Genomic DNA, 23,743 nt, shown 5'->3' with positions numbered 1-23,743 from the left:
TCATAAGATGATGCCCTTCTTATTTTAAGATATAGACTTAAATTAATATTGTGCATGTCTGTTATAAATTTTTAATTGAAATGCAAGTATTTATGTTGTTGACATTCCTTATCTATCTTCTATACTTATAATAAATATGTAGAGAGGTCAATTCTGTACATGAAATATATTTCCAAAATAACTATCAGGGGGTGATTAGGGATCGATACTGATGCCAAAAATGCAATTAGTAAAATTTTTGTCTGTCTGTCTGTATAACCGTTATAGAAACAAAAACTACTCGACGGATTTTAACGAAACTTGGTACAATTATTTGTCATACTCCTGTGCTGGTTATAGTATACTTTTCATCACGCTACAATTAATAGGAGCAGAGCAGTGAAGGGAAATGTTGGGAAAACGGGAGAAGTTACTCCATTTTTAAGCTTCCGTCGCGTGTGCAACCTTAATGGTTAAAGCTACACAGAAATCAAGTATGACGGAAATGTTCTCCTTAAAATTATGTAAAAAATATCCCACGACAGCATATGTCTATCTTTTATGGTTGACTCACAATAACACATGTAACTCCCGATAGCTTAGCATTTCGAAGCTTTCTCATTATATTTGTCTACTCTTACGTTTATAACACTCTCAGTCATCCCTAATTAAAAAAGTTAACATTATTAAATATTCCATAAAAAGAATCATAGAAATCGGTATAGAAACACCAAAGTTATACATGAAATACGCTAATAATAAGCCATCATGCGTGAATACTGAATCATGCTATAAGGATTATTTTTGTATATATATAAGGTCGCGAACGCACGGGCAAGCGGCTTGCTTGGCACCTAGAGGCTAGCGAATCACCTAGCGAGTAGCTTCGTAAAATGAACATTCTCGAACGTTCGCGACCGGCTCCATTTTTGAAGTCCGAAATCCACGCGGGCGAAGCTGCGAGCGGAAGCTAGTAAATAAATAAATGGATGAGTAATTACCTCAGTAAATTGTAAATTTTCTTATTTCTAATCCAAACATGTCTGCTTAACTTTACTTATAAGTTATATGAAGTAGCCCCTTTACCAAGAAACAATAAAAAAGGTTGTAATTTGTTAAACTATTTACTTACAACATAAAAAACAAAATCTACACTTCTACAAAATGCTTCACGCTTTGTACACATCAGTGTGTTTATAGTTGATCTTCTTGTCAATACCCAGCAGCTGTCTTATAATGAACTCTGGCAGGCGCTTGTGTTTCCAGCGCGTTGGCAAAGGGGTGTGGTTGGCTCGCTCCAGCTTGTCAGCTACATAGCCCTCAGCTGAGAACTCATTTGCTTGCTTAATGAGTGCCAGTAGCTCATTCTGGAAGATTTTCTCTTTGATTTGGCGACGGCGCTGCCTTACCTGGAATGTCCAAAGTAATCTATATTAAAATGTAATAAATTTGAGTTTTGAGATTTTTTGTCATTGGTCTTGAGCATACTTAATTAGGGAAACTTTAGAGATCACTGTTGTGGTACTATCCACACAAATGAACAAAACCTTTAAAAATAAAATTTAAATTATCTAGACAAAGTTAAAACTAATAACAAAATTATTAAACTTATGACATTTTTGTATAGCTAATATAAAATTAAGAAAGATAAAATATACCACAATACTATAAAAAAAATAAAAATTATACAATAAAAATTCTATGTAGAAATAGTACAACATTTGGTATGTATAGCCATCAAATAACAATGCCCTGTCACATGAATTGGTTGAAGCAAGGCCTATCACTATGTGTCCAGCCAACCACAGGTTGTTAGCGGATACATGCAATACAAATCTATAACTTGTCACTTTGGCCCTTACGCTTATCACTATAGTGATCTTAGTCTTTGTTATTTTAGTTTTGCTTTAATCTATCTATTTTCTCTCATGCTTTCTTGTAGTGCATGTGTTTCCTGGTGGTGGTGTCACCACTTTTGTGTTTCTGTGTGTATTTTACTTTTACTCTGTGCTAATAAACTCTCTTTTAAGGTTATAGCTTAAGGTGGTAGCTCAAGGTCCATTTTCATACATTTTGTTTCGGCTTTAATCTGGGTAACTAAACAAGTATTGGCAAGTAAAGAATTTAAATTCACGTCTAGTTAGTGATTAGTTCTCGCAGTTTAAAGAAAAACGTAAAAATAATTAAAATGCATGGATATTTCGGCCTTTAAAATTTCGTCGTATTAAATTTTAAAGGCCGAAATATCCATGTATATTAATTATTTTTACGTTTTTCTTTAAACTGCGAGAACTAATCACTAACTAGACGTGAATTTAAATTCTTTACTTGTCAATACTTGTTTAGTTACCCAGATTAAAGGTGAAACAAAATGTATGAAAAATGGACCTTAAGCTATAACCTTAACACATGGACTTTATTTTTTTTAATTCATACCCATTACACTACAAGACTAACACAACTACAATCATAGGTTCAACGCTCCTATAGAACAATTAAAATAAAGTTTTTATTAAAACTTCAATTAGAATTTGGACAGTCACCTTACTAGGCTAGGTATCATAAGATATAAAATGGTGGTGAACCTATGGCTATTTTGATTTATATCTTGATATGCATGAAGGTATGAATCAAAGAATAATGTGTGAAAAATTTTTGAGGTGCATAAAATTCATTTTTATTATTATCATGATACAAGATACTACTTGATGCACAAGTAATATGAACACCCTCAAACGGTAGCACCACCATTCAGAACCAGAGCCAACAGTGCATACTGCTGCTTGATGGCAGGAATAGATATTGCAATGATGCCTGCCCAGATAGACCCTCATATGGACAAATGCATCACCAATAAAGTACCAACAGCACTCACAATTATGTATGTACCAGATATGTGAACCTTATATTAGGTATGCCATATGTACCAGGTAATGCAACAAAATCTTACCCTAGCCCAGCGATGCCTCATCCTCTTCCAAAGCTTCCTTCTCTGATGCTTCTTCATCTTCTTCTTCCTAATGACGATCAGCCGCGCCGCCTGCACCTCCTCCTGCCTTACTGCAGGCAGACCTACCTCGTCCCTACGCCATTCCAAATCGATCAGCGGCAGAATGGATCTCGGGTTGATTATAGGCACGTACGGAATAGGAGCCTCCTTAATTTTAGGTAGTCTTTGCTTATCTGTGATCTCCAACCCAATAGTCCTTGGACTAAGAGATAGGACCCCCGAATTGGCAGCAATTTCAGGTTTGGCTATCGAAAGATTAGCTATGAAGTTTGACTTGCGTTCCGGGATGGTTTTTAGTGAATTCTTGATGGGAAGCATCCGTAGATCTGGAATTATCATTGCAAATTCAGTAACAATAATATTAAATACATAACCTCAATATAATTACCTACATTTTACGGTATTATGAAACGAATTCATCATTTTGGCGGGATTCTTTTCGTCTCGGTTTTTACATAATTATATGAAGTTTAGATGTAATATTGAATTAAAATAAAACTGAATAGAGTAGGTACTAATATTTCTTAAGAGGTTAGGCAAGTAAAAGTGACGTTTTGTTATTAATGTTACCAGTTAAAAAAAAATCAAAAACACTTTATATAATTATTATTACTAAAATACGCAAAATGTTTAATACTTATAATAAATTGGATTTAATAATTGTGTATATAAATTTCATAAAATCTTTGTTATTATTGGAGTAATTAAAATATTAAAATCAGAGAAATTAAATATTTTATTACGAGTCAATTATTTTTATGTTTCATACTATGAAGTATGAACATAATTTTCTTCACAATTTTAATGGAAATCTTAGAATATCTGGTATCATTATGCATGAAAACAAAGCTAAGAGGAAATACCTACTCTAGTTTATTGGTCTCTGATACCTACATGGGGACAGGCTTGTGAATTGTGATTGTTCTGAGGACAGCGAACTATGACGCAGCTGTCACACTACAGCTGATACCTGAGTGTGCCTGAGGCCTTTGAATCTCAGCTCAGAATACGTCGCGTCGCCTACTAGACTAGACAGTAGATAGTAGGCTTAGTGTCATTGCAGCGCACTGCTCCGTCTAGACATTAATTTTTCGAAGCTTATTTGGTTTAGTGTCATTGAGGCTGTGATTGAGGCGCGCCACTCAAGTCTCAACTTCCAGCGTAGGTAGTGTTATATTCTCAGAGTTATATTCAATAATAAATCGGTGACTTCTCGTAGTGGTCTCGAAATGGATTTGACTATCAGAGCATGCAGAATATGCCTTAACACTGACGTAAAAATGTTCTTTATTGATAATTTCTTGGAAAATGACATTCAAACCATTTGGGGGAGTAATGTAAGTAAATTATTTCATTTAAACTGTCTGAAATTGTGTGAAAGACAATTATGCTACAACTGTGAAATAAATACTAGGTGTTATTATTTTGTATGAGTAAAACCACTATGTGTATTACTATTTAGATCCAAGCAGTAGAGTGAATTTAGTGTTATTCTAGAAAAACCTTGATAACTGATTGTCAAGAGACTTAACATCTAATAACCCAGGGTAACAGCAGTACAATGGATTATAAGTTTTTGTTATACAAAGTTCTAAATTTAAATATTTTTGGCACAAGCATACTGGTTATAAAAAGACTGAACACTTGTTTAAATGAATAATCCTATTTTTCAGGATACTTCTAAAATGCCCCTTCTTAAATACATGTGTTATGAGTGCATGTTCCTGTTGGCGAAATTTGTAAAGTTTAGAAAAAAATACATTACAGCACAATCTGTTCTTTTGAATATGATAAAAACATATAATAAGGTGCGTACTTACCTAGTTTTCTATAAAAAAAAATATAGAATAATCACAATTAATATTAATTATTTAATTTATTACTTACTTTCTTTATTATTGACTTAATTAATTTAAATTTTCTATATGGCTTCACTACCTTTAGGCAGAGAATGTACCCTTTAAACTGCTTGCTCTGTGCTCTCTGTATAAAAATCATCTATAATTTCAGGTAACAGAACAAGACATAAGGAAAATCACATTAAAATCTGATTTGTGCCATCACAAATTGCCTCCAATATCTATCACAGAAGAGGTGTACATGACCCTCGAGATGACAGTTGATGAAGAGACCGCATTTGAAGTCAAACCTGTATTGGAAATTAAACCAGATGTAGAAGAGATTAAAGTTGATAGTGAAGAAATGGAACTTGATGAATGTGGAATAATTAATGATGTGATCAATGTGGGAGACCAGTGGGGTGTTGATGATGTGCCTTTAGAAAACCCCTTAGCAGATAATGTAGTAAGTTTTGTTACATATATTAACAAACCATTGTTATACAATTATAAGGAGTTTCTTAAGTAAAACATAAAATAAATATCATTGTTGAGGTTTAATTATAATTGTTCCTAATAATTTATTCCAGAATAGTAATACATGTAAGAATGGGAAGCCTGAAAAGAAGAAATATGTGAGGCAAAAAACGAAAAAGGATAATATTCCTGAAAGAAAATCTAGTCACATTAATAAACAACAAAAAGCTGCCTCTACAGATTTCACTGTAAGTATATGTAACATAAAAATGTATATATTTTTTTAGATGGTCATGGCAAAGAGACCTGACTGCACCTGATGGTAAATGGATGGGGTTCAATAGAATGTCGACTGACGAGAGTTGATTACCCCTCAACAGTCGCCACAATTATGCCGTGGAACTGAATATACACAAGCTGATACTGGAATGTGACACACTTAAGTGGACTACTATGGCGGGTTTTACTTTGCGAATACAAATATCCTGCCACCTTCAGAAGTATTTTTGTTTAGAAAACAATCTTCATCAGTTATAACCATTAAAATAATTGTTAAATAATATTTGTTTCCAGAATAGTAATGGATGTATAAATGGGAAGCCTGAAAAGAAGAAATATGTGAGGAAAAAGAAGTCAAAGGACGATACTCCCAAAGTGGAATCTAATAAGATTACAAAACAGCAGAGTGACTGTAAAGATTATACTGTAATACAACTTTCGGTAAGTTTCATGCTTTTATTATTAAGTGCTGATAAAGAGAGCATATTTTTAATTAAAGTGCATTAGAAGAATTATAATAGTATTATCCTAGTTATTAAATTAATAAATTACAAATTTCCATATGATCAATTAATTAACCCACAAGGGTATTGTGGGTTAATTAATATGGATATTTTTTTTCATAATAATTTTATAATAATAATAGTAATATCAGCCCTGTATTATATACTGTCCCATTGCTGGGCACGGGCCTCCTCTACTACTGAGAGGGATTAGGCCTTACACTTCGCCTAACATCAGGCGCAATGAAACCACTTTGCCGAGCAACTATATAAAAAATCTCCTAAATTAATACATCCCTTGTTCAACCAGTGATTGTATATAGTTGGCAGAGCAGTTGGCTGATCTGGAGAAGAGGAAAGAGACCTGCAACTACAAGGATGCGTTGTTCAAGTGCGAATTTTGTTACAAAGGATTCCTACTAGAAGGGACATACAGAAACCACGCAATTAAACATGATGTGGTAAGTAAGTTAATTGACAACACTATATTTTTTCAACATACTCAAATGTTTATATTTCATGAAACTAGATCTAAAGTTACAAGACCTATATTTTTGTTTTTTTTTTCAAAATTCAGATATTGTCATTCATGATTTTCACTTTGAATTTTGTTTTATGCTAACGACGTAAGCACCAAATGACGTCATTTATACAGCTCAAGAAGACAGACAGACAGTTGAGCACTAAAAACAGAAGTGAAGTGACTGTTTTTTTTTCTCTCTCCGAAAGTGACTGTCGTGACCAATGACTAAATATAAAGAGGACAGGCCTCAAAAGTTAGCTATATGAATAAGTTATATTTATGTTAGGGAAATCGACGCAGAATTGTCAATATATATGTCTATCTCTTTTACTCAAAGCTTATTTGGAACGCAACAAAAAGACAAAAATAATTGCTTTCTTCGCATATGGCACTATTTCGTTTACTTCAACACACTGGGACCGCCTTGCGGCAGAAACGCCATTTTATGCTGGCCAGTCGGCAAGTACATGTAGTGTCAGACGATGTAAACAAATCTTCATAAATATTGAATTTAAAGTAATATAATCATATTCTCAATTGTTCAGTGTGTTTATTAGTGTATTTGTTAAGTTTCGAAAATGACTCAGTGTTGTGTGAAAGGATGCAAATCGAATTCACGCAAGAAAGACCCCGAAATATATTTTCATAGGTTAGTAACTGTTTTTACCGAAAATTAGCAAATATCTTTGTATAATTACTTTTTGGATGTGTTTTTATCAATTAAAAATGATATGTGGATTTGGTTTGTTAAGCTTTGGACCCTTTTAGGCGTGATTTATACACATTAAAATCATTATGTTTGTTTACACACGAGCTTAGGGATGGGTGGGTGGATTTGTTTAGAAATTATTGATATCGATATTTTAACAGACGCCCGTTTATCAGTTACGGTTTTTGTCTTTGAAAGAATGTTAGAGCACACATCAATATTGTATTATTCAGAACGACAAACTAAGTGAAATTAGAATATTTTTTAAGATAACCAAAAAATTTAAAAACCAAGGCAAAATGAATTGAGAATATTGAGCGACGTGATTGGAATCCTACACCAAATACATATTTCTTTACATTTTGAGAAGATATGCATAAACCACACGTTTAATCAACGCGAGTAAAGATAACTGTTTTCCAACAATATTCCCGATAAGTAAAATAATAATGATTATTATACTTCACCTAATAGTAATATTACTTTAATATATTGCTATGAATAAAATTAGAATTGTTACATAAAAGAATAGATAAACATAAAAGAAACAACATAAAGATGAAATGTAAGATATATTTTTACAATTGACGGTCTTATGTTTCGAGCAACCTTTGCATGCACGGAAATAGATACATAATCATATTGTTGTTATTGCAAATAATTATTATAATTGATTATCTTAACCACCATTTTTACGGTCATTGATTTTAGTTTGCTGAACCATAGTTATGTTTCTCGATCAAAGAGCATAATAATAAAATAAAATAAAACCAACCAAATAATTGCTGGCTACGCTATCTTATTCCATTTATCATGTATTAAATAAATATCTTAATCTGTAACTTAAATTTTTAGCAAGGAATAGTGCAACATACAAATATATATCAAACACAACTGGATGTTTGTCACAACAGGTACTGCTTTGTTTAACAATTGTTACTTATAAATCAGTTTCAGTGTGTTTGTTTACATTATGGTTTGTTATATTTATATTATGGTAGTTCCTAACCCCTTTCGTATTTGATCTTTTGGGGCTTGTTTGTCTCTCTTAATTCTTCGATGTCGATACAAAATTTTCGGTACTAGCATATCACTATTGTAAGGGGCGGAGTCGGCACCATTTTGTTCATGAAATGTGCCGCATGTCACGTGACCATATTACCCATCCTCTATACTTCTTTTATCATTGGTCGTGACGTACCTATTGTAATATTGACATTTGACATTAACAAATGATGGTATCTTAGTTTTTTAAATAAATAGTAAAGTGGACCAAGAAAACTACTTCATTCAACCGTATGTGTGACGTTATCAAGCATTTCCGGATTTTTATTTTTTTTTCGAAATTAAGTATTAAAAAAAAACATAATCGATCTCAGAGTAAAAAAATTATTAAATGGTATTTTTGTTTTAGGCACATTTAAATTTTGTAATGTTATCAATTATCTGTGGCCGACAGTCTTAAGAAATAAATTTTTAGGATTTTAGAGCTCAGTTCGATTATTTGTTTTACTTCACATGTATCATTTCTCGACCAATCACAAGGAAGCGATACAAAAGTTCGTGTCGCGTTATTATTATTAATAATTTTTTATACGAGCACTGCAGTCACTCCACTGCACCTGATGGTAAGTGGAGTGGAATCCAATAGAATGTTAACTGACGAGAGATGATTACCCATCGGCAGTCGACATAATTATGCCGGCCTGTTGTAACTGAATATACATTGGCTGATCCCGGAATGTGACACTTACGTGGGCCTATATGTCTGGTGTATACACTTGTGTCCGGTGGTCGCCATCCGGGCGGATATAAAATATATCCTACCACCAGCAACATGTTAAAGAGGCTGGTAATATTTTAGAGTTCCGGTGACCTGGTGTGTGCGGTGTGCAAGTTTCGATTCACGAAGCAGTCCAAGCTCACTCATCACGCGGCGATACACGCGTTTAGATACGCTTGCAACAAGTGTGACGTCATCACTTCCGCGAGGTGAGTGCTACAATTATACAGGGTGAGCCATTTTTATGATTGAAAATAAAAATATTATTATTAATAACCATGTGTAGTTTTCATGTAATTTATTATGCAGTGACCAAATGAAGAAACACATTCAGTGGCACGACGGCGTTTTGTACAAGTGTCAGTATTGCGACGAAGTGTTAACGTAAGTGCCTTAATACCAATCCCCTAAGATACGCCCATTGTAATCTATCTATACTATTATATAAAGCTGAGTTTATTTGTTTAAATGAGCTAATGTCATGAACTACTAGTTCCAATTGAAAAATTCTTTTAGAGCCCTTTCATAGAGGAAGGCTATAGGATATATAATATCACGTTATGACCATAAGGATCGGAGCATCAATGAAAAATGCGCACGCAACGGAAGATCTCAGAGAGAAAATTTATTCGTTTAGAGTGTCCGCTGCGTGCGCTGCGTAAAGAGTGTTACGCAACAATCATGTATGACGGAATTGTTCCTCTTAAAAAGTTCTAAACAAATATATTATAAAATCAAGTCCCCCGTTCCATCTATCTGCCTGACTGAACATGATAAACTGCAAAAAAAACTATGGATCGGATTTCGATGAAATTTGGTATGGAGGTAGTTAGATAGTTTAAGTCCCCGGGAATGAAATAGGCTATTTTCTATTCCCGGAAAATATAGAGCAGGACTTATATTCTTCTAAAAGAAGGAAAAACTCTTGCACACAGGCGGAGCCACGAGCATAAGTTAGTAATTTATAAATGAAATGAATTTAGAATAGATTTATTATAACTGTTTGCATTTGTTTGTTTTTTTTTCCAGCGTGGTGGACTACGGTCTAATCCCTCTCATTAGTAGAGGAGGCCCGTGCCCAGCAGTGGGACAGTATATGATACAGGGCTGCTATAATTATACATCTGTGTGCAGTAAGAAGACGTCGTTCCTGTCCCACCTGCGCATCAAGCACCCGTCGCAGTTCGTGTGCGACGCGTGCGGCTACTCCTACATCAGCGCGCTCGGACTCAAGCAGCACAAGAGCAGGATGCACAAACACCTCGCGGTCAGACACACACTCACCATAACTAAACACTTCGAGAGCTCCTCGGCCCTATCTGAAATCATTTTATATTTAATCCAGACGATTCAACATAATTCTCTGTTGATGTTATATTTTCGTTTCATTTTACGAATATTGATAAATCATTCAAATAGGTATGAAATAGTTTAATTAAATTGGAATTATGAATTGTACTTTAATTCCAAAAAGTAAACATGATTGATTCTAGTTATGAAAGTATCACATTCAACTTAATAATTCTCCTTCAGACACAGAAGGAAAAAGAAGACCCAAAAAAAGTGAAAGCTGAGAAGGAAGAGTCGAGTATGTACTGCGAGGAGTGCGACATGACGTTCCTGAGCGAGGAGGCTTGGAAGAGGCACACCGTCACCTCCGCCAAGCACCGCGAGCAGATTGGGTGAGTGGGGACTTCACTTATCATTCCATGTGCAGGGCCCTTATTCTGTATGATAGTGTAAACACGTAACGCGCCGTGTCATGTTATCTTCGAGAAATGTGCGAGGAATGGTATTCTGTAAGCCAAATTTCTATAGTCCTAAACATGATGCGTTGTGTTACGTGCTTGTTACACACTGTTTAAATAACGTGCGGGATAGAGATTAAGGCCCCAGTGCTGTTTCTGAACATATTTGTCTATCCCAAGTTACATCCGCTGGTCATGACATCACTGGTAAATTAGAATATAAGAAACATTTGACGTCGTAAAATCGCGTGCGGTGTGCTTCAATAGTCTCAAGTATGTTGTAGATGTATATGTGACTCGACGCTTTCAGGCATATCGTGCGTTTCTGACGCGACTTGTCAGTTTCCATCTGATATATAATATGTGTGTGGTGTGTCGTGTGTCGGCGCGCAGACTGGCGTGTCGCGACTGCGGCTCGTGCTTCCCGTCGGAGAGCGCGCTCCGCGCACACTCGCGCTCGCACGACCGCGCGCGCCGCCTCGCGCGACACCGCGTCACCATCCGCCGCCTGCTCCGCCGCCACGGCTACCCGCGACCCTGTGAACACGTACGTACACACCTGCCAACACCAGTCTACACACGTACAAACACCAGTCTACACACGTGCCAACACCAGTCTACACACTTACCAACACCAGTCTACACGTGCCAACACCAGTCTACACACGTGCCAACACCAGTCTACACGTGCCAACACCAGTCTACACGTGCCAACACCAGTCTACACACGTGACAACACCAGTCTACACACGTGCCAACACCAGTCTACACGTGCCAACACCAGTCTACACGTGCCAACACCAGTCTACACACGTGACAACACCAGTCTACACACGTGACAACACCAGTCTACACACGTACCAACACTAGTCTATACACCTGTCAACACCAGCTTACACATGTGCCAACACTAGTCTATACACCTGCCAACAGCAGTTTACACACGTACCAACACCAGTCTACACTCATACAAACGCTTACCTACATACAAAATTTCGAATCAACTTTATTATTTTGTGTCCCTAAAATAAATTACCTATTTTAGAGTTTTTTTTTAACTAAACGTGTATGATAATTTTTAGAGATAACTCTACTACATAGCATCGTTGTGAATATCATTTTACACCAAAATATTGTTAACAGTGTCCAGAGATATTGACGACCCGCTTGCGCCATTGGAAGCACTACCAGCGCTGTCACAGGGACAAGAAGTACCCGCTCGGGAACAAAAAGTTCATCTGCGAGTACTGCGGGAAGAGTTTTCAGGTAAATTACTCTTTATACCACCTGTGTACTTAACTTGTACTTTAAGTACTTGTTCAAATTGTGGTATATGTAAATCAGGCTTAAAAACGGAATCAAAACATATTTCTATGAATATTTTGTTGCTGTTTATTGATTTAAGCTTTGAAGCGTATCATTTTATATAAAAAAGACATCATACTGTTTAAGTACAGCGTCGTGAATTGGCTCAAAGACCTTTGCCGCGTCCTTGTCGGGTGCTCAGTTTTTTTTTGTTAAATTTCAGTTATTAAATTTTTTCTTTACAAGGCTCCTTTTATTTTGTAGTAACCCCTACAGACTTAATTTAAAATCTCTGTGTTATTATATGAGCTAGGTTCTTGAATTAAATAGTATTATGCGCGATGTAATATTTTTAACCGATTTTTAAAAAAATGGAGGTTCATAATTCGTATTTGTATTTGTATATGTTTACACCAATTACTCTGAGTTTCGTGGTCCGACATAATGAATCCATTTTTTTTATTAAAGTAAGTTCTTGAGTCTTGTTCTTGTTCTTGTTTATATAGTCCCATTACAGTTTTTTTTTGCGTGCGTAATTTTTTATACAGCACTTTTTTGGACCACATGAGGTCGTAAACCTAGTGTGCGTTTTTAGCTAAACCCGTGTTGTGTCCGCAGACGAACTCGCACCTGCGCGGGCACACGCGCGCGTCGTGCGTCGCACTCGCTGTGTCGGCGCCGCTCGCCTGCGAACACTGCCGGCAAACCCTGCCCACGCGCCTCGACCTGCAGGAACACATCCTAAAAGTGAGATATCCACTTCAAATCAACGACTACCGGTTTCTCATAAACGATCCCGATCGCCTTTTTCGATCTATCAAAATGGACCAATCAGAACAAAGCTTTTTTGACATGCTTGCAAATGTCTTATTTTGATTGGTTCATTCTTTGAATCAGATTGAAGATTGTGATTGGGATCGTTTATTGGAAGAAGTTATTATCGTAATAAAACTACTTTTGGAATTTTATCTCGGCTTTTGTTTCGAAGACCTGCCAGAGTTAACGGTCACGGGGTGGACTGAGGTCAACGTCATTGACTCTCTAGTAAATATATTTGTTTGTGGTAGTAGATATTTCGTGTGTATCTGAATAATGTCCACCGTACACAAGGTATTAAAATTGGGCACGGTGGCCTCGCAAGTGTGTCTTCAGGGTTCAGCCTGATATATCCGGTTCAAACAAGCCGGCATAATAGAGACAACCGGCGAAGGATAATCATCTCTCGTCAATCCATATTCTACGTGAATGCATTTTATTTAGTCCAAAAATTCAATTCTTAATTTTTTTCGTATTTTACTCGTAAAGTATTTATTGGTTTCATAAAAATGGTATACATAAATTTTGAATATTTTAAACTTTTAACATAAACATCGAAATAACAATTATATTTAAATGATTTTCAGGAACATAAAGATGTGCCTTCGTTCCCCTGCAAGTACTGCGGCAAAGTGTTCTGGCGCGCAACAAATGTGTCTCAACATGCCGTCCGGTGCAAAGCTGCTCGGAAGAAGGCGGCCACTTGACTTCTCTAGTGATAAATATACAATATTCTTGATATTTTGGTAGTTTTATTTCCGAAACTGACTTCTTTCTTAAACCCTAATGTGAAAGGAATTCAGCTCTCGGAGAAAGAAGGTAACTGTACCTATGTCGGACCGCTCAGTGGCTTCCGACGAACATCTTAAATATTCTATTTAAATAAGCCAAATATTAACATAAATAAAAGGTTAATCAAAATTATTTTATTAGAAAATTAGCATTACTGAAGACATGCATTAAAAATGATTTCCTTATCGTGAGGCACAGCTCCGATGTCGCCCACCACGGCTACAGATATTTGGGAACCTATAAAATTGCAATTTCATAAATTAGTACATATATTAAAGCTTCGTATAACATACGAATTGACCAACGCTGTGTGCCGAATTGGTATAACTAAATTATTATCATTAGTTCTCTAAAAATAATAGGATATCTATCTCTTTTTCGTACCAAATCTATTGTGGAACGGAAATTTTTCCATAGCTCCTATATATTTTTAGCGTTGAGCTAAAACTTTTTTTTTCCTGACAAAATATACCGAGTAGTGTGCGGTCAAATGAATGTGTGTTGGTGTGAACTCACGTCGATCACTGATAGCCTTAGCGGTGGTGCGGATCTCGTGAGCGCACAGCGCGTCCACCACGGGGATGGAGGTTCGGTGGCTGTCGATCTGCACGTCGTTCGCGATCTGCAGCGCCAGACCTTCGGTCACTTTAACACAGTCTTCATCGTGGAGCGCAAGACCTAGTTCTGAAATCCAGTCAATATTTGAGTAACTAGAAATCCCTTTGAAGACATAAACTGGATCAGTCAAGAGATAGACTTTTCCCGCCCTTACACCCATCTCTACAACTCCTGTAAGCCAGGATCAGCAGTGGCACGCATTTTATGACACCGAGCAGTGAAACTCGGCGAGTCTCAGGGAAAACTAATTTGCCTTTATCCAGTCAAGAGATAGAGAGATATTGTGAATTTTGGGTTATAGGTCTGTGTAGACAGTTGTGTCTTCATGGTGAGCTCAATTTATATAATAGGTAATTATCCTGACGAAAAATGACGCTTTTACGTTGCCTTTCCTCCCTTCAGCAAGATTGCTGAAGGACCACACAGGCGCTAGTCGCGCCGATAGTAGATGGAGAATTTAGGCAAATATGAAAATAAAATTAAACACTAACTGAGCCTGTTTTTGCCGACTTCAATCTGTTTAAAGGAGATGTCTCCCACATTAGCCAGGAACTCTGCGGCGGCAAGAGTCGTGTCCCACGCGGAACACGCTCTCGTTTTTACTAATATACCTAGAGAGTATATATTAAATAAATTGTATAGTACCTAAATATGTTGAAGTTATAAATACTTATGTACCTATAAACTATATTACCTTTCGATACAACCCCCATCTTTCAAAAGGTATGTGGTTGTCTTTAATTTTGCAAATAGCGCGTATGATGCTAAAATGTTGAAGGACAAAGTTATTCCTACTTAATTGTTGTGTATGAGCAAGGGCCTCAACTTGTCCCGTTCCATTTCAACGTTCGGTTATAGAGCATCCCTACGTCATATGAACTATATTTCAAGCGAAACACTTGTGCAAGTATAATTTTATTTACCTACTATAATGAAAAATACACCTTTTCTCGAGATCACCACTTTAATAAATCACTTCCACCACTTTCAACAAACAGTAATTAATATATCTTTGCTCTAAATCACCTCTTTAATTTAATATTGTACATTCAATAACACTTCCAGTATACAGTTCATCATTTTGGTGTTGACAACTCAACGGCACGAAGTAGACTGCCGCCTTGACAGCTTGCACCGCCTTTTATACCTTTTGTTCTTAGTCATTAAATATAACTACCCTCGATAATATTGTTATTTTATGAATGTGCAAGCTATCAAAATCCGGCAATCATGACACTACTTTATGAATCATTACTTATTAATGCAACAAAGCATATTATCTAGAAGAGTTCCCATTGTCAACACTTTATTATCGCATTCACAACAACAATCACTAACCAAAGACCCCAGTCTCCCTGTAGGATATGTTGAACATCCTGTATTGTGTGTAGACGTCGTCTCCAGCCACTAACCCGAGGGGCGGCTGCGGCGTCCTGTCCAGATCATGCATGCCGTCCTGCATGTTGGCCGTGCCGCACGCTTCGGCCACTATCGCGTGCTTCAGGAGACAGCTAAACATGAAGATGGAATGTTGAAGGATGGTTTCTAGTTCCTCGTTAAAGTTTCTTAATATTTATGTTAGTATTGTAGTAACGTCAGAGAACAAAAATATGGTGAATGGAACATATTGGCGTAGGTATACCTGTAGGTTTACGGTAGTCTTGAACTTGACAGGGTCATTAATGTTTTAAATACATAACCAAAAGTTCTGATAGATTTAAAACATATAAACGACATGAATTAAAACTGGTTAAGACTAGCCAGGAAATTGTTTTATTCATGGATATACACTAAAAAGTAAGTAGATGTCTTGTTAAATGAGAGTATTTACGAAACAAAGCTTACGATAAGTCGTAGGTTCCACAGCCAGGAACAGCGATGGCGATCCACGTGTCGCTGTTCCGGCCCATGTCATAGAGCTCAAACCCATTACGAGGAAACGACACCATCTCGCAACGCTTGTCAGGCTGCGACTGGCAAGGACATACACCAGTAATTAACAACATTCACACATTTTCACCTCTATATAAGAAATCTTACCTAAGGTTTTAAACGTTACTCCTTAGATAGGCGAAAGGTATAACTAAGTATTCCTATAAAATTGCTGAGCTTATCCCTGTCTCATTTTTATAACGACTACTAAACTATAAGTACTACATATTACACCAAAGAAAACTCGGACAACCAAGAACCAACTCTACTATCTAAGTTATCAATCTACCCGTCCAAATTCGATCTTCTCGGCCAGTTTTATCGTCTCTTCAAATGGCATTCCAAAGCTAGCGACCGTACAAACGTCAGTTGTAAAATTACAATCAACGAAGCTCTTTAAATTATCCGGAGACATGGCGCCGATTCGCTCGTCCTCACAGAATACGGAATTGCCGAGAGGGCCCGCCCAGCACGCTCTCTGAATAAGGTCCATCACACGCTGTTCAGGGTCCATGCGGGTGAGGTCGCCGCGGACCAGGGTTTTGCGGGCGTCAATTTCCCAGGGGAGATAGCAACACCTGTGAATAATACGAGAGGGGAATAAAAGTCTGTGCAACAATTAGTATCAATAGTTACATAGATATAACAATATCTAAAAACCAAACAAAAGCATTGAATTGCCAATATTAAACACTTTTAGCCTTCAAGCTTTTAGATTTCACATTTTTCTATTACCTGGTAGCAACATCCAACAGATAATACTTAAGGTCGGAGAAACAGACGAGCGGACAGCGCAGCGTAAAGGCAACGGTCTGTCTATCCGAGGAGCAGGTGAGACTAGCTCCGTGCTGCTGGAGATACCGAGTCTTAGCGAAGGCGGTGTACGCGCAGCCCGTGGCTGTGGATGTCGCGCGGATGAAGTGTGACGCGCCGAGCTGGCCGTCCCACTCGTAGCGGGAACCTGCCTGGATGACATTGCAAAAGTTGGTCAAATATTAAAGATGAATGTATCAAATTATAGATGAAATGCTAGTTTAGGATACAAATTTTATGTAACACAAATTTCTGTATTACTGACGTCAAGTGTCTGCCGTGGTAAGCTTTTGTGGTTAGTAAAGAAGGAACATTGGCAATGCAAAGCAATGCATTTCGATTAGCAGTGCAATTTAAAATTATACATGATTGCTGCTATTAATGTCTAGTTGTATGTCTTAATGTGGCATTTATCTCTTTTTTAAAAAAAATGATGAGTGATTCAATATTATTTGTTTGTTTATGCACACACACATATATCCATAACACTTACTAACACTTGTATTAAAATACCTGGTACATAATGGTACAGGCTCCTATCTGTGCGCCCGAAGATCTCGCAGCAGCTACGTTGATACCGTTGAGCAGTGTTGAGCGTTGCACCTCCATGGGGCCATAGTCAGGCTTCGGCCAGGACACAGCGCATACCCGGGTAGCGGAGAAGTGCCTTACCACTGTTTGAGATACTCTTTTCATAGTTCGCATTATTTAAGTTTATTGTGCTGTAAATGTTTCGGTAAATTTTTGACGATTTATATGACGTTTGCATAATTGATGCGAAAGTAGATTGGTTTAAACAGGATTAAAACCTCATCACATACAACTGCGTCTGTGCAGTGTAGCTTCCTGGAAGATTCCTGGCTTGACCTTCGACTGTTATCTGTATACTGTGGCAAGTGGTAGAATATATTTTATATCCCCCCGGATAGCGACCATCATGCAAAAGGTGTTAAAACCCGCCATAGTGGTAAGTATCGCGTTCCAGGATCAAGCTGTGTGTGTCCAGTTCCAACAGGCCGGTATAATTGTATCGAGAGACGAGGGGTCTCTCGATACAATTATACAATCTCTCGTCAGTCGATATTCTATTGCACCTCACTCCACTTACCTACCATCACGTGCAGTGAGGTCACTTTCCTGTGCCCGTATCAAAAACGTGGAAGCTTATTATAGGTACCTAGGTTTTATATTATATATAACGCCATGTCTATCATATACAAACAGTAAAATTTATCTAGTCATGGCTGGTTCTTGCGGTTTTTATATAAAAATTATGACATTGTCGATTATGGCAAGATGAAATGAGACACGAGCTGGTATTTGGTCTGATTTATTCTAGATACAAATGGTGCTTATATACTAATGTGGTTCGTGACGTACGTGAGTTAACACTCATCCAAGCATCTACGTGATACTATGTGCGACGCTGTCGCTACATCGATTGTCGACGGTGAATGTCGGTGACTATTGCAGTTCATAAATAAGGTAATAAAAAAATAAGCTTAATGTCGCGGTAATCCCTATGCAATAGCAGCGCGTATTTATTTGCGATACGGATTGACGTAAATAACTCATCAGGGTTACAGGGTGTATCGTGAAGGTGCGACATTAACCTTCAGTTGAAGGTTTTTTTTTATTGGTGTGTGCGAGTCGGTGACTGATAGCTGATGGTCGAAGTAACTACCAAAAATCGAAATAAAACAAATACAATTATTTTTTATATTGGATTCCTATAGGTTAGTACTTATAACACCTTCCTACGTAAGTAGGTAGGTACTGCTTGGTTCTGTGCTGCAAACATCAATGACTCGATAGAGGTTGGAGCCTACGCAGACGGTATATTTTATACTTCTGCGCTGAAACAAGGCGATATAAATGCAACTTAAACCTGCATTAAATACATTGTGATGAGATAGGTAGATATGGTGTGTTTTAAGACATAAATGTGAGAAACGCCTGTACCCAGATATAAAATACGTCGTCTGCACAGGTCCTTAAGTTTAAGTAAGGTACTTATTCCAACAGCGAAACGGGAATTTAATTGCTCTTAAGACAGATTAAGTATCTGATGTTAAAAAGTGTCCACCAACCACACCATCACATAAACACATTATATTAACTACCAGTCCAGTCCGCTTGGGTAGGCACCACTGCAATATCTCATTATGCCGCCAAGCAGCAGTGTGTAGTCTTTGTAGCCATTGTACCTTCCTACTGGACATAATGAAACTTAACATCTCACGTTACAAACAATACCTACTTTGTAATTCAAGGTGTTGGTGTTTCCATTGTTTATGGGCAGTCGTGTCACTTACCATTAGGCGAACGGCAAGCTCGTCTCGTCATTCAGTGGGCTTTTGGCTTTGTCGAAAAGGAGTAAGGATTAGGAAGCATCATATTATTTGTACTCCCGGATATAGAAAATTTATGCTCTGAAATGGAAAAAAAAACTTGTAATTCCATGTTATTTTTTTCACAGTGGTATCATAGTCGGATTGGCTCAGTTGCGTATACTTACCACCTACTTATAGACGAATATGCTACTGCCTGACTCTTCAATATATACCTACTCAAATGAATTCTGGCTTTTGAGATAATTAGCGTTTTGAATAGACCTGTACAAAACATCAATTTAAAAAGGCAAAAATTTACATTGTGTCCCTAGTTTTCTTCTGATCCAAGCAGTACCTATATTGTTTTTCCAGTCCTCAAATACGACACGACAGTATCCAAAGCTAAATTTGAACGTGACAACCCTAGGTCCATGCAATCACAACTAGTGTGTGAAATATTGACTAGGTAGGTATCTATAAATGAGGATTAATGTATGTTGATCTAAGATATATTTTAATGTGCTCCCGGTATTGCTATCTTAACAAAGCAAATGAACTAGTGTCTCCGATGAGGTGTATAGTACTAACAAATAAAATAGATACGTCGCAGTCTGGAAGGGTCGTTAGAATTATGCAGGTATGACTTAGGTGCATACTATATTAATACCGGCTAAGTGGTTACCCTTGCTTCGTCGTTACAAACCGCTATGGCGGGCCAATCCAAATTAATATGCCATTTAGTACCGTTCGTTCTATTGAATTAGATAGGTAAGGTATTTTCTAAATGACTTGTTGAATGTCAAGAACTAAAAGACCAGCCCACAAGCTATAGCAAAATCAAACAAACGGTTTGTTTTGATTTGTTCGATTGCAGTATCAACCTATCACTTTTATGACTTTTATCATTTGCTACGTGTTTATCTGTGGTGATCCTTTACAGACGAGTGTGGCCATGCTTTAAGATAGGACAGTATTATTTCGTTGGTATTAGAGCGAAGGCACCTGAACTAGCACCGTGAACTCTTGATGGAAAACCACAAATGCTCGTGTCGACAGTCTGTATTCTGAGGCAACTGGTTTAATTCTTTTGATCATCAACGAACTTTGTCGCCAACGTCCGTTTATCGGACGCATTGCCTCTTGTTAGGAACATAGTTTTTATTAAGATATTTCAAAGGCATTCAATTATAGGTCAATTACAACATTTTGACTACTTGTACTTAATGATTTCGTATATTTACGCGAATGTTGGACATTAAAATTATATATTTTTTGGATTTTATCGCGGCTTTTTATATTTCAATTTTTACCGACGTTACTTGTACCTCTTTACTTTGTGTAAGTGTAGACTACACTCGACCAAGAGCGTCGCCAGCTGATGGCCCAGGGGGGCAAGTTGATATGGAAAATCAGAAAAGTACAAATTGTAGGTAAAGTAAAGAATCTCTGGGGGAGAAGGCAGCTGCCCCATTCTCCCTTTGCTTTAAACCCAAAACAATAAATGCTCCCGTGATAGTGCAGTTTTACCGATGTGACAGACGTGAGGAAAGCATTGTTTTTACGGCTTGTATTAGGTTGAGTTTTTTATCCATAAACGATGGAGCTCCAGTAATGTCTTTTTTTAAATTCTGCAATATACTCACGATTTCCATAGAAGGTATTCTTTTATATTATGGAAGCGATTATTCAGTAGGTAGGTAGCAGCTGTGGGGTGATTTACTTTAGCCTGTTTTCCGTACATTACAACAAAAGGGAAAGAGTAGCAATAATTCATTTTTACAAAATATAAAATAGATTTCATTTGTAAAAGAAAATAGAGAAAATCTTTATGGTCACATTACATTTAATAATTCCGTTTGTTATACATGCGCATAACAATTGCTAATAAATGCTACGATAACACCTTCAATAATAAAATCATACGTATTTATAGGAAATCACCCCGATGCATACTAGACTACTGCAGAATTCACAGCCGACGTTACATTATTACTGAGTACTGCCTCTATTCGTAGGCTATCATCTAATTTAAAAACGTCTCAATCGGCCAAATAAAACAATAAATCGTTAAGTTAACCCTACCATGGATAGAAATTATCAAGAAGGACCGGACTATCCTAAATTTCTCGACAACAATGATCCTCTAGGGCACTTCAGACAGAGGTTCTACGTGAAAAAAGATGTGATATACATGTGTGGAAACTCCCTAGGCCTTGCCAGTAAGGAGGCAGATGAATGCACCCAAAAAGCAATGGACCTATGGAAAGAAGAAGGAATCAAAATATGGAACTACGATAATTCGAAATATTTTTTATACTCAGATTATTTGGCAAGAATGATGGCACCGATAGTTGGGGCCGATGCAAATGAAATAGCAGTGGTTAGTTCAACAACCGTCAACATACATCAGGTGATCAGTACGTTCTACAAGCCAACTGAAACCAGGTACAAAATATTAGTAGATGACATTAACTTCCCGACAGATAGATATGTAGTGGATAGTCAAGTGATGTTGAAAGGGTATGATCCTAAAGACGCTGTGAAGATAGTCTCGCCTTACAACGGGAAATTTATGGACGAAGACGAAATCATTAACAACATGACTCCGGACGTGGCTGTAGTTTTCCTACCAACAGTTTACTACCGAACAGCTCAGATTCTAGACATGGACAAAATTACTAAAGTGGCTAAAGAACGAGGGATAGTCATAGGATGGGATTTATGCCACGCCGTCGGCGCTATAGAGATCAACCTCACAGATCTGGACGCCGATTTTGCAGTGTGGTGTACTTATAAGTATTTGAATGGAGGTCCGGGATCAGCAGCCGCTTTATACATTAACAAAAGACACTTCCAGATGTTGCCGGGTATGTTTGGATGGTATGGAAACAAGACCGAGACACAGTTCGCGTTGAACCAAGAGTTTGAGCATCAGCAAGACGCCAGCGGATGGCAGTTAGGGTCCCCCACTGTAGCATCGATGGCTAGTCTGGAAGGAGCACTGAAAATATTCTGCGAAGCGGGCATGGGCGATATACGGAAGAAATCTCTTCATATAACCGGGTATCTAATGTTCTTGATCGAAGCAAAGCTGTTGAAATACGGTTTCTCAATAGGTAATTTTAAAGAAGATAGCAAAAGAGGCGGTCACGTGTGCTTGGAACATGACGAGGCTTATAAAATAAGCATAACTTTGAAGAAGCGAGGTGTCGTCCCGGACTTCAGGCCGCCAAACGTTATTCGATTAGCTCCGGTCGCTCTGTACAATACATATCAAGAGGTTTACGATTTAGTTGAAATTTTATTAAACGTAGTTAAGACTGGAAGTTATAAGGAAGTTGGTGATAACAGACCTCTGGTTGTGTAGCTTCGTCATAATAGTATAAATAGCTGTTATTTATTGTTTTTATGTTTGAGTATAATTTTTCCGTTAACGCAAATCAAACGTACTGAAACAGTTTAATTAGATTTAAGTTTTGAGTTGACTGTTTAAAATACTTATTGCAGTACAACTACCGTCTTGAAGTCTCGAGCTCGATTTCAGTAATAGGTTAATTGATATTGGCTTTTCTGTTCAGTATCAACGCAAAATCTAAAATTGGCTCGGTAAATGGCAATATATTCCCTGAATTACATGGGAGCCCACATAGCTGGTGAATTGTGTATAGTCTAGTGATAGCACATCTGCCTACAACAGAAATAGAAAAAGATGTTAATTTGTAACGAATAGTTTTAATTGTAAATCTTAACAAATGAATTAAACATAGTATAGATAATTTCTTGTGTTTATTTTTATTTTTCTTTAAATGTAGACCAACGAGATTATGTTATATAATATTGTGATGTCGGAATCTTAAGTTCAAGGGCCCTCCACTCAAAAACCTATAGGGAAATATACACTACAACAAGGAAACGTCATTGACGTATATGGCAACATCGATTATAATGTAAAATATTCTTGAAATTGTTTTAACTCAAGGAATTATAAGAATATTCGAGTACAAAAGTACATCAGACATTAATTTTTGGAAATTACCACCTATTAATATGTCCAGATTAGAGATAACAAAGGTTTAATGTCGGCTGATATCAATGATTTAAGGTCGATAATAAATTAATATTAGAATATTATGTCTATAAATGGAATTGATAAAGGTGTATGCAAGTCATATAGTATCTTATGCAGTATTTTTTTTTATATTCTTGCGTAGTTAGTTATTACCATACATATTTGTATTTATTTTATCTGTTGTTTTTATTTACGAAACAGACTCTACTGGGCCGC

General features: G+C 37.0%; 4 protein-coding genes across 6 annotated transcripts; 2 read left to right on the top strand and 2 right to left on the bottom strand.

The window, feature by feature from the left end:
* Positions 1–1,087: 1,087 nt before the first annotated feature.
* On the bottom strand, positions 1,088–3,548 carry LOC115446346. Its single transcript, XM_030172960.2, has 3 exons — positions 3,382–3,548; positions 2,930–3,315; positions 1,088–1,388 (listed from the first exon to the last, which is right to left on the bottom strand). Exons 1-3 carry the CDS (start codon positions 3,410–3,412, stop codon positions 1,149–1,151), a joined length of 657 nt encoding a protein of 218 aa, XP_030028820.2. The 5' UTR covers positions 3,413–3,548; the 3' UTR covers positions 1,088–1,148.
* Positions 3,549–3,835: 287 nt separating this feature from the next.
* Positions 3,836–13,711, top strand: LOC115446345 (zinc finger protein 425). Of its 2 annotated transcripts, none has more exons than XM_030172959.2 (14): positions 3,836–4,326; positions 4,663–4,797; positions 5,000–5,290; positions 5,418–5,552; positions 5,878–6,024; positions 6,410–6,547; positions 9,183–9,310; positions 9,411–9,485; positions 10,236–10,368; positions 10,635–10,783; positions 11,243–11,396; positions 11,993–12,115; positions 12,773–12,901; positions 13,558–13,711. In XM_030172959.2, the coding sequence occupies exons 1-14, from the start codon at positions 4,219–4,221 to the stop codon at positions 13,675–13,677; spliced, it is 1,965 nt and encodes a 654-aa protein (XP_030028819.2). In that variant the 5' UTR covers positions 3,836–4,218; the 3' UTR covers positions 13,678–13,711. The 2 variants fall into 2 exon arrangements, with proteins under 2 accessions (XP_030028819.2, XP_030028818.2); XM_030172958.2 differs by having other exon boundaries at positions 3,839–4,326; positions 5,000–5,293.
* On the bottom strand, positions 13,654–18,432 carry LOC115446352 (cytochrome b-c1 complex subunit 2, mitochondrial). 2 transcript variants are annotated; one of them, XM_030172972.2, is made up of 8 exons: positions 17,639–18,432; positions 17,048–17,277; positions 16,602–16,890; positions 16,226–16,353; positions 15,719–15,891; positions 14,872–14,991; positions 14,279–14,446; positions 13,654–13,999 (listed from the first exon to the last, which is right to left on the bottom strand). In XM_030172972.2, exons 1-8 carry the CDS (start codon positions 17,828–17,830, stop codon positions 13,914–13,916), a joined length of 1,386 nt encoding a protein of 461 aa, XP_030028832.2. In that variant the 5' UTR covers positions 17,831–18,432; the 3' UTR covers positions 13,654–13,913. The 2 variants fall into 2 exon arrangements, with proteins under 2 accessions (XP_030028832.2, XP_037292402.1); XM_037436505.1 differs by lacking the exon at positions 14,872–14,991.
* Positions 18,433–21,377: 2,945 nt separating this feature from the next.
* Positions 21,378–23,584, top strand: LOC115446351 (kynureninase-like). Its single transcript, XM_030172970.2, has one exon. It carries the CDS (start codon positions 21,542–21,544, stop codon positions 22,823–22,825), a length of 1,284 nt encoding a protein of 427 aa, XP_030028830.2. The 5' UTR covers positions 21,378–21,541; the 3' UTR covers positions 22,826–23,584.
* Positions 23,585–23,743: the final 159 nt, after the last annotated feature.

The sequence above is a fragment of the Manduca sexta genome, chromosome 8 (genome assembly GCF_014839805.1).
Source record: "Manduca sexta isolate Smith_Timp_Sample1 chromosome 8, JHU_Msex_v1.0, whole genome shotgun sequence".
Classification (NCBI taxonomy): Eukaryota; Metazoa; Arthropoda; class Insecta; order Lepidoptera; family Sphingidae; genus Manduca; species Manduca sexta.
Note: the sequence above shows the minus strand (reverse complement) of the source record. Positions and strands in the feature narration are given on the sequence as shown.

What these genes read in the sequence shown, in the direction of transcription:
- LOC115446351 (XM_030172970.2), top strand. Translation starts at nt 21,542, where the DNA reads ATGGATAGAAATTATCAAGAAGGACCGGACTATCCTAAATTTCTCGAC.
- LOC115446352 (XM_030172972.2), bottom strand. Translation starts at nt 17,830, where the DNA reads ATGCGAACTATGAAAAGAGTATCTCAAACAGTGGTAAGGCACTTCTCC. An exon ending in CTGTTGGATGTTGCTACCAG is followed by an intron (nt 16,891 to 17,047) that starts GTAATAGAAAAA and finishes TATTATTCACAG; the next exon opens with GTGTTGCTATCTCCCCTGGG. An exon ending in TGTGGAACCTACGACTTATC is followed by an intron (nt 15,892 to 16,225) that starts GTAAGCTTTGTT and finishes CTTCATGTTTAG; the next exon opens with CTGTCTCCTGAAGCACGCGA.
- LOC115446346 (XM_030172960.2), bottom strand. Translation starts at nt 3,412, where the DNA reads ATGATGAATTCGTTTCATAATACCGTAAAAT. An exon ending in GTTTCATAATACCGTAAAAT is followed by an intron (nt 3,316 to 3,381) that starts GTAGGTAATTAT and finishes TGATAATTCCAG; the next exon opens with ATCTACGGATGCTTCCCATC. An exon ending in TGAGGCATCGCTGGGCTAGG is followed by an intron (nt 1,389 to 2,929) that starts GTAAGATTTTGT and finishes TGGACATTCCAG; the next exon opens with GTAAGGCAGCGCCGTCGCCA.
- LOC115446345 (XM_030172958.2), top strand. Translation starts at nt 4,219, where the DNA reads ATGGATTTGACTATCAGAGCATGCAGAATATGCCTTAACACTGACGTA. An exon ending in AAACCATTTGGGGGAGTAAT is followed by an intron (nt 4,327 to 4,662) that starts GTAAGTAAATTA and finishes CCTATTTTTCAG; the next exon opens with GATACTTCTAAAATGCCCCT. An exon ending in ACCCGCGACCCTGTGAACAC is followed by an intron (nt 11,397 to 11,992) that starts GTACGTACACAC and finishes TATTGTTAACAG; the next exon opens with TGTCCAGAGATATTGACGAC.